The 14944-nt window shown below is 41.3% G+C and overlaps 1 protein-coding gene across 6 annotated transcripts in view; it reads right to left on the reverse strand.

Moving 5' to 3' along the window:
* Positions 1-14944, reverse strand: part of DOCK2 (dedicator of cytokinesis 2) — a 409502-nt gene that overhangs the window by 222439 nt on the left and 172119 nt on the right. For all 6 annotated transcript variants that reach the window (XM_032337047.1, XM_032337048.1, XM_032337049.1 and 3 more), the window contains exon 27: positions 11453-11548. In XM_032337047.1, coding sequence (XP_032192938.1) covers positions 11453-11548 — 96 coding nt within the window. The remainder of the gene's footprint in view (positions 1-11452; positions 11549-14944) is intronic.

The raw sequence follows: 14944 nt of genomic DNA on the forward strand, positions 1-14944 counted from the left end.
GGCAGACATTCTAAAGTTTCCAAAGTTCCCCAAGGACAAGAAAAGGCTGACCTCTCTTCTAGTGCCAGATAATAGTACAGGGGATACAGTGAAGTCTAACCTTTAATAACACACTTGAAATACCTTGTTCAAAATCAGATCTGTCCAGCTCCACTTACAGAAGGTGAAAGACACTGAGATATTTGGAGTAATTTCATTAGGATGATGATGTACCAGTCATGCATTTCCTAAGTACTCATCTTACAGTTCCCAAACTCAGTCTCTGCCCCTGCCTCTCTGGATGATGACAAGAGCAGCATAGGAAACATGCTGCTGGCCAGTGGAGGCCTCAACACAGTCACCAGCTTTTTCAGGGTTTCAGCTCACCTCCCATGTAGAACCACAAGGCATGTGTCCTGGCACCATGTGCAAGACTGTCATGGCGGCAGCAGCAATGGTAGTGTGCTTATCATCTAGGACCAGTCTGATCGCAGAGCAGAGGTCTGCTTGACTGGGCAGACCAGGGATCATGCAGTACCTGTTTTAACAAATTTAGAAACTAGTATTTCCCCCTAATCCCCACATCTGTGGCACATCATGGAACAGAAGGAAGGTTTGGAGAATGAAACCAGCTCTTTTTATGCCCCAGCTCTGAAACTTTAATTTGTCTGAAAGAATTCTACCACATAGGGCTAGTAAATTATTTGGGAATTTTATATAAAAAATCTTTATATAAAAGTTTGACATGAAACAAATCTTCTCTCATCTTATTTTTTAAATCAGAATTCTTTTAAAGCTAGACATTAATCTGTACTTTCAATTAGTGTGTTCTTTCCATTAATTCACTCCCATAGCTTAGATAAATGCCTGCCACCTGCCAACCCTGGGCCTACAGACAGGAACCCCAAAGATAATGGGATACAGTCCCCTTCCTCAAGAATCTTAGTCTACTGTGGAACATAGATAGGTAAAAGAAAATTCCATTATGTAATTGAAAAATGGACAAAGAACAATAAGGTCACTGAAGAAAGATGGTCTTGAAGAATGAGGGAAGATTTCAGAGACCATGAGATGGAGATAAGACAAGAAATGCTGCTCCCGGGGCACCTGGGTGGCTCAGTGGGTTAAGCCTCTGCCTTCAGCTCAGTTCATGATCTCGGGGTTCTGGGATCAAGCCCCGCATCAGGCTCTCTGCTTGGTGGGGAGCCTGCTTCCCTTCCTCTCTCTCTCTGCCTGCCTCTCTGCCTACTTGTGATCTCTCTCTCTCTGTGTCAAATAAATATTTTAAAAAAAAAAAGAAAGAATTCCTGCTCCCTCTTACAAACCCCTAACCCTCTCTACCTATCCAAATTTTTCATGCCATTCAAGAACTAGACCAAGTTACATGAAGTCTACCTTAATAACTGACTTCTGTGCACACGTTATGGGTTCCTTGGATGATGAGATTCTTATTCTTTTTTTTTTTTTTTTTGCATATATATTTTAGGCCATGTACTCCTTGGCATGCAACTGCCAAAATCCTTATTAAAACAAAGCCTCTTCACCTACAGGACATAAGCACCCTCTGCATGACCAGATCAAACAGCAACCAAGTTACCCCAACCTAATGATGCTACTCCTTTTTTACCAACTGGAATTTCAAGTCTCTTGTGTAACGTTTATTTTCTTTCTTAACCTGATCTCCCCCTAACACAGTCTTTTCATCTTTCTCAAGTTTTATCTCAGAAAAATAATGTCCTGGGCATACAGTGAACTGCTTAAAATGGTAGCTTCAAACTCTGTAGACTTGGATTTGGACTCTATCTTCCTCCTTCTCAGGTATGTGATGTTGGACAAGAGGCTTAAACCCTAGGACCACTGTTTCCTTTCTGGGAGGGGATCATAATTTCTGTCAACCTCACAGATTAAATGTGATAATATCCTCAAAGTGCCATCTCTGCCACACCACAGAGTAAGCATCCTAGAAACGTTCACTGTGATTATCACTGACATGTGATTACCCTTGAAGAAAACAAATACATCCTTCCCCCAATCCTTTCCATTTGGTCCAGTTATTCAATAACAGTTCTCTCTCCTCTCTTACCTCCTAATGTAATCATGCCATAAGGGTGATAATAGTAACGATGTTAAGGAAAAGAATGATGGTTTGTATGTAAATAAAATAAATAGCAGAAATCTTCCACTCCCTCAGAGGGATTCACTGAGGGATTCATCAAGGATGTCAGGGACCCGGTGTTTCCTGTAGCTCCAGAGCTGATGAAGACATTGTTCTGTAGAGCTAAGAAGAATGTTCTCATGACAGTATGATGAGTATGTGAGGCAGGTTCAGGCTGAAGTGAGCAGAGGGGTCCCAACTTACATGAGTGAAACATGGGTCAAGATGTGCCTCTGGGGCCAAGACATGAAGGAGAAAGAGGTATTTACAAGGAGGTTTTGTAAAGATGGGTAAGAGGAGCATATTCTAGACAGAGGGAATGTCATCCAGATGCCATTTGGAATGGAATGGAATGCAATGCAAAGGAGAAAAGGAACATTCTGTAATTAACAGAGCAGTTCCATCGAGTTAGCACCAGAGTGGGAGGTAAAGAGTACAGGGGAAAGGGGTGGGCCATTATACTGGGCACACTGAAGGCCATGGTGATCAGCTGGACCTTTATCTTTGGCCACTATAGGGCCATTGATGCTTTCTCACCAGAAAGTTCTACTTTATAAGACCACATGGGCTACAGTGTGAAGAATTCAAAAGGGACAAAGAGGAGACAGCATGTCTTGTTTGCAGCTGCAGCAGTGGCAGCAGTGAGAAATAGTCATGGGCAGAAATGGGTTGGTGGCATGGGTGGTGGAAGGAAGCTTTGGATTTGAGACCTTTAGACCTAGAACTTGGCAGTCTGCTCAAGAGCACAAGGACAAACTGCACACAAAAGGAGAAGGAGGTGTGAGATAATTTTGCATCTCCATTCTAGATTTGTTTTCTGTTTAATCTGTTGTTTCATAAATACCAACTCTCAAGGTTCTTATTCTGATTTTACAGGTTCCCCGAATTGAGGAGATCAATCCTAAAGATATCATTGTCATTACAAAGCCACCAAAATTCAGTGCCATTTCAGAGGTTTCTGAAAGTTGCCACGTAGGTCATCTCATCAGACTGCATGGTCTTGGCAGAGTAGCAGCTGAGGCAAAGTGGTTTATTATCACCTTTAAAATATTTGATGCCCAAAGAACAATTTAGGGTCATAGGAGTACACAATATGCTATTTAAAAGGAGGAACTTTGTAAACAGTTTTGCCTGAGTTCAAATCTTGGTTCTTCTACTCATAAGTTGTATGATTATAGGCAAGTTATACAACCTCTCTGTGCCTCAGTTATCTCATCTGTAAAATATGAGTACTTTTACATCTATAAAATATGAGGGTTAAGAAGTAAGACACATAGGGTGCTTAGTTCTCTGACTGGAATACAGACTATTTGCTCAATATGTGACAGCTTTATTAGAAATACTGTTTATTAACAAAGTGTTGGGTTGCTGAGTGAATGTCATGAGTCAACCAACCATTTCTGGCTTGGAACTGCACACCCACCTGTCCTAGACTGTCGCCTGCTTTCCATGGGGCAGAGTTGGGTGGAGTTGGCATTAACTGTCCTGCTGTGGCCCCTGCCCAAGTATTCTGGAGTCTGTGGGCTCAAAGTATGTCAGAGAGTGGTCATGTGGGTGGGCCATTTGCCATTTGGAAAGTGAAGTCAGAGCTTTAAAAGCCTGACTCATGCATGACTCAGATGTTTTTGTTTTGTTAAGATTTTATTTATTTATTTGACAGAGAAAGACATAGCAAGAGAGGGAACACAAGCAGCAGGGAGTGGGAAAGGGAGACACAGGTTTCCTGCTGAGCAGGGAGCCTGACACAGGGCTTGATCCCAGGACCCTGGGATCATGATTTGAGCTGAAGGCAGACGCTTAATGATTGAGCCGCCCATCTGCCTCTGACTCAGGTGTTTTACGGAGTCTTCAGCGCTACTATGAGGTGAAGCACTGGAGGATGGGGTGATCTCCAGCTTTTTTTTTTCCCCCTTTTTGAACAAACTGCTCTGAATTTCCAGAGCTGGCATGAAGCCAACTGCATTTACCTTTATTTAATCACTCAATAGACTCCTCTGCAAAAACCGGGGTAATTAGGCCCAAAATATATCACCCAGAGGCTTATTTTAATTACCCAAAATAAAAGCTAGATCCCAATTTCAACAAAATTACCAGATTGTTTCCCTTCCAAGAATTTCTGGCAGTGTTTAAGTTCCCTGGTTGATTCTCCCTATGAGATTGTCCATCCTCATCACTAAGGAGGCCAGACACTAGGGACAGCCTTCTGTAGAGCAGTCAGCAGTGGAATGCACTGGCCAAGGAAGTTTCCCTGAGCCAGTCCCCTCAGCTACACAAGTGAGCCTGGAAAGTTTTCCTCACACTGCTCCAAGACCAATGGGACAGTGCAACAAACACATGCTCTGATGTCAGACATCCCTGGTTTGCATCCCACCTTGCCACTGGCTGTGTGGCTTTGGCCATGGTGCTTTCATCCTCTGGTGCTCCGTCTGTCTATTCTCCCAAACCATGGGGCGTGTGATGATAGTTACCTGTGAGGACTCAAAGATGTGCTCTATCAGTCAGTAGGGATTTCCAGTCCAACTTTTTTTGAAATATCTCTGAAGTACAATCAATGCAATGATTGCCACTGTGTTACAGTTTAATTGGTAGCATGTTCTTTTTCTTATGGGCATGTAAAATTATGGTGCATCTTACATTTGATAAAATATGAGATGTAGCACATAGAAATAATTCCCTGGCAAAATGCTAAGTACTCAGATTATTGTAGCTTTTATACCACAGCCTTCTTAAAAGAACCAAAAATAAGTAGAAGAGAATATTGGTTCTACAAGAGCTTTTGGACTGGGCCAGAAAAACACCAATGATTTCGGACAATACATAATATTTGCAAGTACCTTGCATACATCACTATTCTCTAAGCTTATACTTATGACAGACATCCCTAATCAGTATTCCTCCCCCTGAGCTAAGATGTAGTCTCCAGGTCTTCCTCATTGTAGTACTACAGGCTGCCATTACCAACCACCAGAGCTGGCCCATGAAGCAAAATCTGTTTTATGTCCCTGACTCGGGATCTTGGAAGACATAAAAAGAGAATAGACATTGGCCAAATCAGAAAACTTAGATAGATGAAAAAGATCTCAAGAATGTTAGAGTTCGTCGCACAGAAGAAACCAAGGTCTAGCAGGGTGACATTGGCATAAAGTCACAGAGCCAACTCTTCAGAACAAGTATGGAAAATTTTTCCTGTTCACTCTTAAAGACAGAGAGCTAACTGATGGTTGCCAGGGGGGAGGTGGGTAGGGGGATGGGAGAAATATATAAGGGGGATTAAGAGTACACTCACCCTGATGAGCACTGAGAAATATATGGAATTGTTGAATCACTGTATTGTACACGAGACACTAATGTAACAAACACTTTATTTAATTATACTCGAATAAAAAAGTATTCTCCCATTCTCTCTTATCCAAAATGTCCTTTCTACCAAACTGTGCTGCCTTTCTCATCCTCAAACTCCTTGGTAACTTTAGTAAATAAATGTATATATGATTGATTAGACTCTGGGAAAGAAAGGAGAGGGCTGCAGTCACGTAAAAATATTCTTTTGCTTTTTGTTTTTGTAAATTTTTCCTTCTGCTCATTTGTCACCATCAATGCTTCATTGTTTAGGCAAGCAATTTACAGAAAAAATCAGGAATAGTTATTTCCAGCAAATGATAATTACAATGTACTATGCGCAAGAAGCGATCCGTCCTAGCCCTATGGTTCCTGTAATTTTAATAGCTAATACCTTTTATAATGTTTCTGCTCCTACAAATAAAAAAAAGCAGTTACTTTTTAATCCCACATAATGACATACCAACAACCAGCCACCCCACATCCAGTCGAGGCCTTTTCAGGATTTCAGAAGGACTAGTCATGTCTGGTGTTTGTTGTAAATATTGATTGTTTAATATTCCCAAGCAATGGAAACTGACCAATAAAAATTATATTTGGAAAATTGAAAGTGATGGTTCGAATGGGGCTCTCTCTTGTCAAACTTCAATTTGAAATTAAATTGGGGCCTTCAGCAGTAAGACAGGGACTCCTGACCTCTGAGTAATTGCTTTCCAACTTCATTTTCTTTAATTTGGTGGAGATATTTTTATTCTAAGAAGTGTTGGAAAGGATTTTTTTATGAAAATGAAGCTATAACTTAAGAAAAACCTGGTTTTTCCTTCCTTCTAGTTGAGGCATGTTCCCGTTCCTAGTGAAGTAAGCTTTCTACACACCTCCAGTACTTCCCACTTGGCCCTCTCATTGTTGTAACTACATCAACAAACTAAAGAGTCATTGAGACTAATGTTACAGCTTGCAACTTAGAACCTCTGCAAGGCTCCTCGAATCAGCCCAGGCAACAGGAAAAGTATAAAGAGACAATTCCTTGTACTGCTCCCATACTCCCTGAGATAAGGGTTCCTGATATTTAGAAAAAACGTTCTTTGAAGAAGGAAAAGCATCCGAATCCGAGAGAGAGGCATATACAAATACATGAAGGTACGGAATAACGCAGCATTTCTAGGTATTATTTCATTCATTCATTTGCTTAACAAACGTTTATTGAGTACCCATGGTATACCAGGTGCACTATTGGCAGCTGACGATAAAAAAGTGAGTAAAACATGGTCCCTACCCTCCAGGGCATCCACGGAATGGAGGGAGTCTGGAACACAGAGACAGAAAATCACAGACTAAGTACAACGAGCCCAGTGACTGAGAATGTCCAGGGGCTCTGAGGGTAAATGGGGGAGCCGGGTGGGGAGGGACTGAAGCCAGATGTGCAGAAAACAGCCTGATTTAGTGGGAGGCTAGAAGGGTAGGCAGGTGAGTAAGAGGGAGCAATCAAGGGCAGCTCTTACAGTTCTAGGAGGTCAGTACCATAAATGGGGGTCCTGAATGAAAGGAGAGTGTGAAGCAGGCTCTAGTGGGCTGGTGATGAGCTGTGTTTGGGACACAGGGAGTCTGAGGTATTTGAGAGACATCCCATCGAAGGAGGTCATGGTTTCCTTGAGAGCACAGACCATGCTACTCATTTCTGAGTCTTTGTGCTAAGTATATAAGAGGTTCTCATAAAATAATGAATGAATAAGTCAATGAATATTATGTGTAAGAAACATATATGCAAATGCTTTTCATGTGTTATTTCAATTAATTCCCACAGGAACTCTATGAAGAAGGTCTATTATTACCCCAATTTATAGAAAGGCCCAAGCCTTAAAAGTTCTGTGGTATGAGGGAGGAGTTAGTATAGCAATGTCACAGATAGCAACATCTAAAAAGAGAGAGAGAGAGAGAGAGATGGAGAGAGAGAGAGTACACAGAAACATCATTAGTCATAAAGGAAATGCAAATTAAAATCACAATAAGACACCACTAGAATTGTTATAAATCCATCAGAATTGTTACAATCCAAAAGACTGACAATACTAAGTGTTGGTGAGGGTGTAGATAAACTAGAACCCTCATATTGCTTATGGAAATATAAAATGGCCACTATGGAAAACAGCTTGGTATTTCCTTATAAAGTTAGACATATGCTTTCCATATGTCCTAGCAATTCCATTTCTAGATTTCCACACAAGAGAAATCAAAATATGTTCACACAAAATTTGTTATGTTAATATTCACAGCAACGTTATTTATAATAGCCAAAAGTTGGAAACAATTCAAATATCCCTCAACTAGAGAATGGATAAACAAAGTGTGCCATATTCATGCCATATAATACTATTCAGCAATAAAAGGGAATTAAGTACTGGGGCGCCTGGGTGGATCAATAGGTTAACGCCTCTGCTTTTGGCTCGGGTAGTGATCTCAGGGTCCTGGGATAGAGCCCCGCATTGGGCTTTCTGCTCAGCGGGGAGCCTGCTTTCCTCTCCCCCCTGCCTCCTTCTCTGCCTACTTGTGATCTCTCTCTCTGTCAAATAAATAAATAAAATCTTTAAAAAAAGAAAGGAATTAAGTACTGATACATCCTAAAATATGGATGAACTTTAAAAAGATGCTAAGAAAAGAAGCAGACATAAAAGACCTCGAATTGCAATTTCACTTACATGAAATGTCCAAAGAAGGCAAATCTATAGAGACAGAGAGTAGAAGAGTGGTTGCTCGGGGCTGGGGTGGGGATGGAGAAGTAAGGGTGTGATGCAGACAGATTGCAAAGGACAATTTCCGCAATGAAGGAAATGTCGGCAACTGAGTTACCGTCATGGTTGCCCCACTGTAAATTTACTGAAACTCATCTAACTGAATCCTTACAATGGTTAAATTGTAAAGTATGAAAATTTCACTCCAATAAAACTAAAAGCGAGCAAGCAAAGGACGAAAGAGTGTTGTGTGGTTTAGAAGAGGCAGGGAGTGCCTGACCAGGCTTGTGAGATTTGAACACCACCCAGAGTGGTGCGTTTGTGATAGACCTTGAAGACCAGGTAGGATTTCAATAGACTGAGATGGCATACTAAGGAATTACAGACAAAGCAGCATGAGTGAGAAAATACCAGGCATTTGGGGGCAAGATCCAGACATCCATTTTGGTTTAATATTTGGATGGAGAAAAGTAGATGAAAAAGCTGAGAAATGTGGTTATGGACAGATCACAGAAGCTGAGAATGGTCACAAAACTTAATTTGGTAGAGAGTGGGGACCCACAGAACATTCCAGAGTATGGGAATGTCCTGGCAAAGATTAATGGGACAGCAGTGAGGAATATATGTTAGCAAGATGAGTAACCAAGGCAGAGCATCAAATGAATGGCTCAGATAAGAGACTGTAGTGAATGGGGGCCAAACTATGCTCACTTGCCTGTGTTGATAATACAAAGGGACAGAGAAATGAAATGTACCAGATAGAAAGGAAGATAATAAGACACCAGTTACTTGGCACTTCCTATGATCCGCACACTGTTTTAAAAGATGACTGTTCTAAAGGATAGGCAGAGAGTTAAGACATGCTATATACAGAATGACCCAAATAGATTGATGATCATCTTTAGGTCTGGCTCCAAAGAAAAGGAAGAAAGATTAGAGAGGTCATAAAATGCTTATCTAAGGGGTGTTATGGAAGCCACAGATACAGAAGCTTGTAACCGAGTAAGAAATGGTGATACTTCTAAAGTGGAAGGATTCTAAGTGAGATAAATGACAGAGACCAATTTACACAGCTGTCTGCCCCAGGAAGGCAGGAGCACCTGACAAGCTGGCCCTCCCTATGGATGTCACCACTGCTTTAAATGCACACAGTATACATTAAGTAAACATGCATTGACATGACTGAACAGAACCAAATGGGTCTAAAGAAAATTGTTACACTCCGTTGCTTGGGATCAAATCCTTGCCCAGCTACTTTTTTTTAAATTAACATATAATGTATTATTTGCCCCAGGGGTACAGGTCCGTGAATCATCAGGCTTACACATTTCACAGCACTCACCATAAAACATACCCTCCCCATTTTCCATAACCCAGCCACCCTAACCCTACCCCTCTCTCCCCAGCAACCCTCAGTTTGTTTTGTGAGATTAAGAGTCTCTTATGGTTTATCTCCCTCCTGATCCCATCTTATTTCATTTTTTCCTTCCCTACTCCCCACAACCCCCTGCCCTGCCTCTCAAATTCCTCATATCAGAGAGATCATATGTAAATTGTCTTTCTCTGATCGACTTATTTCACTCAGCATAATACCCTCTAGTTCTATCCACATCATTGCAAATGGTAAGATTTTGTTTCTTTTGATGGCTGCATAGTATTCCATTGTACATATATACCACATCTTCTTTATCCATTCATCTATTGATGGAAATTTAGGTTCTTTCCATACTTTGGCTATTGTGGACATTGCTGCTATAAATATTTGGGTGTATGTGCCCCTTCAGATCACTACATTTGTATCTTTAGGGTAAATACCCAGTAGTGCTATTGCTGGGTCATAGGGTAGCTCTATTTTCAACCATCTGAGGAACCTCCATACTGTTTTCCAGAGTTTGCCCAGCTATTTTAAAAATACTTTTAAAACACTTAGCACCTTATATTCTGTATCCTTGAAGGAGGACTATAGCATATGAACAATCAACATCCTAAACCTAGCTGAGATCCCAAACTGGCTTCCTGAAAGCTGAATCCAGCTGTTCAGGGATCAGAGAATGTTTATAAATATATTTTTATTAGCTGCCAACACCTAAATATCAGAGAATTTCACATTTTCAGTTTCCCTTGAGAATTTGGAAATTGTGGCAACTGTATGGCCCAATTCCACACGGTGTCAGTCAATCACAGCTAAGAAGCACTTGTCCTCACTAAACATAAGCATCCCTGTCTGGTACACTTCATTCACTCATTCGCTCATTCATTCAACAAATATTTATCAAGTACCTACTCCATGCAGAGCACTATTGTAGGGTTTGGAGATATAAATGAATAAAACAGACGAAATCCTTACATCCTGGAGCTCATTTTCTCACAAGCAGAGCCAGACAATCAATCAATCAAGGGACATATATATATCTCTATATCTATAGATTTACATGAGGAAATAAGCCCTCAGACCTGAGGCGGAGATAGGTCAAACTGAGGGAACAGCAAAAATAATCATGTTTTATGTGTGGTAGGAAAGGGACATAGGGCACTTCAGGCCCTAGTAATGGTTTGGAGTTTATGTTGAGTGAGATGGAAAACCATTGGTGAGTTTAAGCAGAGAAGTGACATAGACAAACATATTTATTTATATTGGTGACTGGCCCCTATAAGCATTGTTTTTGGCCTGTGGCTTAAAGCAACGTGGTTTAACCCAAAGGTTAAAGGGTTAGAAGTGGACTCTGTCTGGAGAGGGAAAATAATCAGACAATGAGGCAGGAATCACCTGATCTTCAGAATATAGCATTTGTGCAAAAGGCTAACCCAAGCTTAACAGGGATAAATTAACTAATGTCGGTGGGCAGAGTTAACATACAGTGAATCCACTTAGAAAACCAAACTCACAGGACCCTGAAACTGGACATTGCTTGACTCTAGTCCAAAAGGAAAGGATCTTGGTGGACATGAATGGGGAACATTCTGCCTATCCCACTTATAAAAAGCTTCTCAGTCTTCTGTCTTTACCAGAGACATTTCATCCCCACTGGTACACTCAATTTGGTGGACAAGGCTTAAGTGTTGCTTTATTTCAGTAACTTGAGTTGACTCTCATGTGATCCCAACTCAGACAAAGAAAAAAAAATCTGTTTTACTCCAAAACAAAATAACGATTAGCACTAGGTGTTCAACATGACCTGGTGTTCCAGAAAATCCATTCCTTGACCCTGAACAGTTCAAAATGTTTGACAAGAGGAAGAGATCTACTCACAATCAGAACATGATCCCGTCCCATCGTGATGACCGTCCGGTTCACTGTGCGAAGAAGCTGGACCATGATTTCTTGGATGTGGTGGTAGGTGAAGGCCTGGAACACAGTCAGAGACATCTGTGTGACAACCAGACATTGTATCTGCACACCTCTTCCAAAGGACATACAACAGCAGTCAGACATGGTGGTCATCAAGGTCACCACCAGTGCCAACATCAGTACCACCATCATCTTCATCGTAGTCATTGTCATCATATCCCCATGGCCATCACCACCTGGCACTGGGTACCAGTAATTTCACTAAATTTTACTAAATCTGTGGCAGAGATTAAGAGCTTACCTCTGGAATCAGAAACTTTTGTTTTAGAATACTAACTACAGAATTATTGTGTTATTGGCTACTTCTCTGAATCTTGGTTTCTTCATTGGTATAACAGTCAGAATCTAACCAGGAATAAGGAGGGAATTTACTGCAGGAAATTGATTATCTGGGTGATGAAAAAGCTGAGTCACAAAGCAAAATAACCTAAGGATTAACAATAGGGGGAAGTCACTATCACCACTGAGCTTAGGAGGAGGCTAAGTTTCTGGAATCCAGGACTGGACTTATATGATGGAAACTATAACCATGGGGGAGCTTATACAGTAGAAACTTCATTATATATCTTGAGGGAAATCATGGTGAACCTCATTGTAACATTTATAGGGTACTACCCACGTTTAATACAAGTCACTGAACCTTGGGTAGAAATTGCTGGTGCTCTCTTAAATACTTGAGCATTTGCCATGATGCACAAGGGTTTGGGGCACATTTACAATATCAATTCACTACATTCTCAAATCCTTATACCAGTATACCCTTAAGACACAGAGTTTCATCTATGCACAAATAGGAGGGTGGTCATGGCCAAGTGCAAAGGCCTTGGGGTTTTGAAATCAGCAGCACTAGGTCTGAATTCCAACCCAGCCCTTAATCAGCTGTGTGTTCTCACTTATAACTTAACCTCTCTGAGCTTCAACTTCATCATCTACAAACTACAGAAGGTTCTCTCACTAGTCTTTCAAGGTTGATGTGAACTTAAAATTAACACATGTAATTCCGAGACAATGTACTTGCTTAATTCCACTACAGGAGATTCTGTGGGTCTGAGAGCCAGCCTGGGCATCAGCAACTTCTGAATTTTACATGGATTATTCTGATGGCTAAGAACCATGACAAAATGCAATGTGAAGCTCTAGAAATGGAGACTGGAATTTGGGAAAAGACTGTGTCTCCAGAACCCAGCCAGAGTCTGAAAAATGAAATACCTAAGAAATGGTAGCTAAAAAGGTAGATAACTACTTACACTCATTCATCAGAACCTCATTAAACTTTGCTGCATTCAACTCGATTGTGGTCTGTCTCTTAATGTAACCAATGAGAGGAAAATAGAGTTTGGGAAGGCGAAAGAAAGAAAGAAAGAAAGAAAGAAAGAAAGAAAGAAAGAAAGAAAGAAAGAAAGAAAGAAAGAAAGAAAGAAAGAAAGAAAGAGAAAAAGAAAAGAGGGAAGGAAGAAAGGAAGAAAATGTGCTTATTGAAAAGCCCCCTCGGGCACCTGGGTGGCTCAGTGGGTTAAGCTGCTGCCTTCGGCTCAGGTCATGATCTCAGGGTCCTGGGATCGAGTCCCACATCGGGTTCTCTGCTCAGCAGGGAGCCTGCTTCCCCCTCTCTCTCTCTCTCTGCCTGCCACTATGCCTACTTGTGATCTCTCTCTGTCAAATAAATAAATAAAATCTTTAAAAAAAAAAAAAAAGAAAAAAGAAAAGCCCCCTCTCCTCCCAGTGGGCTCTCAGTGACCACTGCCATCCGAAATTGTATAACTGAGCTTGCTTCCTCTCTCTGCCTCACACTTCTTCTGCACTTGGGCTATAACCCCTGATTCTCCAGCTCCATGGAGCTCCCCGGGAAGCTCACCAGCAAGCCTTCCGTCCCAGCATATTTCACAGAAACAAGTTCTCATGCTCCATTAAGATCCACCAGACCTCAAGCTCTTGCAAGATTCTCTTGCTAGATTAGGTGAGCTTTCCCACCACCGTCCAGCCCTTTCCCGACATCTGCTCAGGGCTAGGGGAAGGAAAAGCTCCCTTCACTTTTCAGCTCCAGGCCAACCTCTCTCCGGACTTCCTTCTCCTTCATTTCTTCAAGCCTTTGTACTGACTTACAATTTCCCATCTTGTACATTACATGACTGTGATGTCTATGTAAGAACTGTAATGCTAACACGTGTGAGTGCTTACTAAATACCTGGCACCTTTCCAAATGCTTTATCTCATCTCACAACAAGATGGGCAATATTATAATCTCCCACACATGAGATGATTTGTTCACTTGTGGAAATGAAAGTCCAGAGAGGTCAAGTACCTTGTCCAGAATCACCCAGCTAGACAGCTAGGGAAAAAGGATTCAGACCCAGCAGTCTGGCTGCAGAGCTGGCTCCTCACCCAGACACACAAGCAGCCTGGACCAGGAACACAGATCTCTGGTTGTTGCTTTGGGGCCTTGTCAGCCTCATCCTATCTCTCAAGTTACATAGAGCTGGACTTCAAGGGAGCCAGCTTCTAACAGCCTTCAGTGGATTCTGATCTTTTCTTTCCCTTTTAGAAAATCTCCAGTGCTGTGTCTTCATGACTCCCTTATCTTCTCTGCATTCCTTTGCAATTTCATCAACCTAAGTCCACTGCAAATTTATATAATGGTTTACATTTGATGTTATTTTTTTTCCAGGATTACATCTCTTCCTTTACCAACAGAGATAATAAAACCCCTTTTCTCTTGACCTCCTGCTCCCTGCTTCTTTTAAATAGCCATTTTATCTTAGTCCAGAGAGCGACAATTAGACTGTTCAGGAAGTTTGGTATTTAAAAGTGGAAAACTGTCAAATTCAATTCATTTCACTCTGAAAGCTCCCAATATGAGAGGTTGTACAGCAGTGTTTTGGGATCAGAAAAACTTGAGTTTGAATCTCAGTGCTGCTCATTTGAGCTAGGTGACCTTGGGCAAATGACCTTTCTCCTCTGAGTTGCAGTTTATTTATAAAGTGTGGCAAACAGTAGAAACCTCAAAGTGCTGTTTTGAGAAATAAATAAAGTAATGCAGGTAAATCCCTTGATACTAAGGGTTGGCACATAGTAAGTCCTCAATAAGTGATGGCTGCAACTCATGTCCCACTGGGTCTGCAGCAGCATTCTGCCTGGGCTTACAGATTCTGAGCACGTAGCAGAAAATGCAGTGCAAGGCAATACATAATCTAAACTCTGGTTGATATCGAAATGTCACCCAAAAAATGTATAGCATATATGCAAATGGAAAACTTTCAAGATGATAAACCTGTGCTAAGCAGTAAAAATGCAGCCACAAATCACCTGCTGTTAATTGCTCCAGTGCCAGGCAAGTGGAGGGAATCTCTAGGAAAGTGTCTTCTGGGCTCAAACTAAACGGTGGTTTATAATTGA

The sequence above is a fragment of the Mustela erminea genome, chromosome 3 (assembly GCF_009829155.1).
Source record: "Mustela erminea isolate mMusErm1 chromosome 3, mMusErm1.Pri, whole genome shotgun sequence".
Taxonomy (NCBI): Eukaryota; Metazoa; Chordata; class Mammalia; order Carnivora; family Mustelidae; genus Mustela; species Mustela erminea.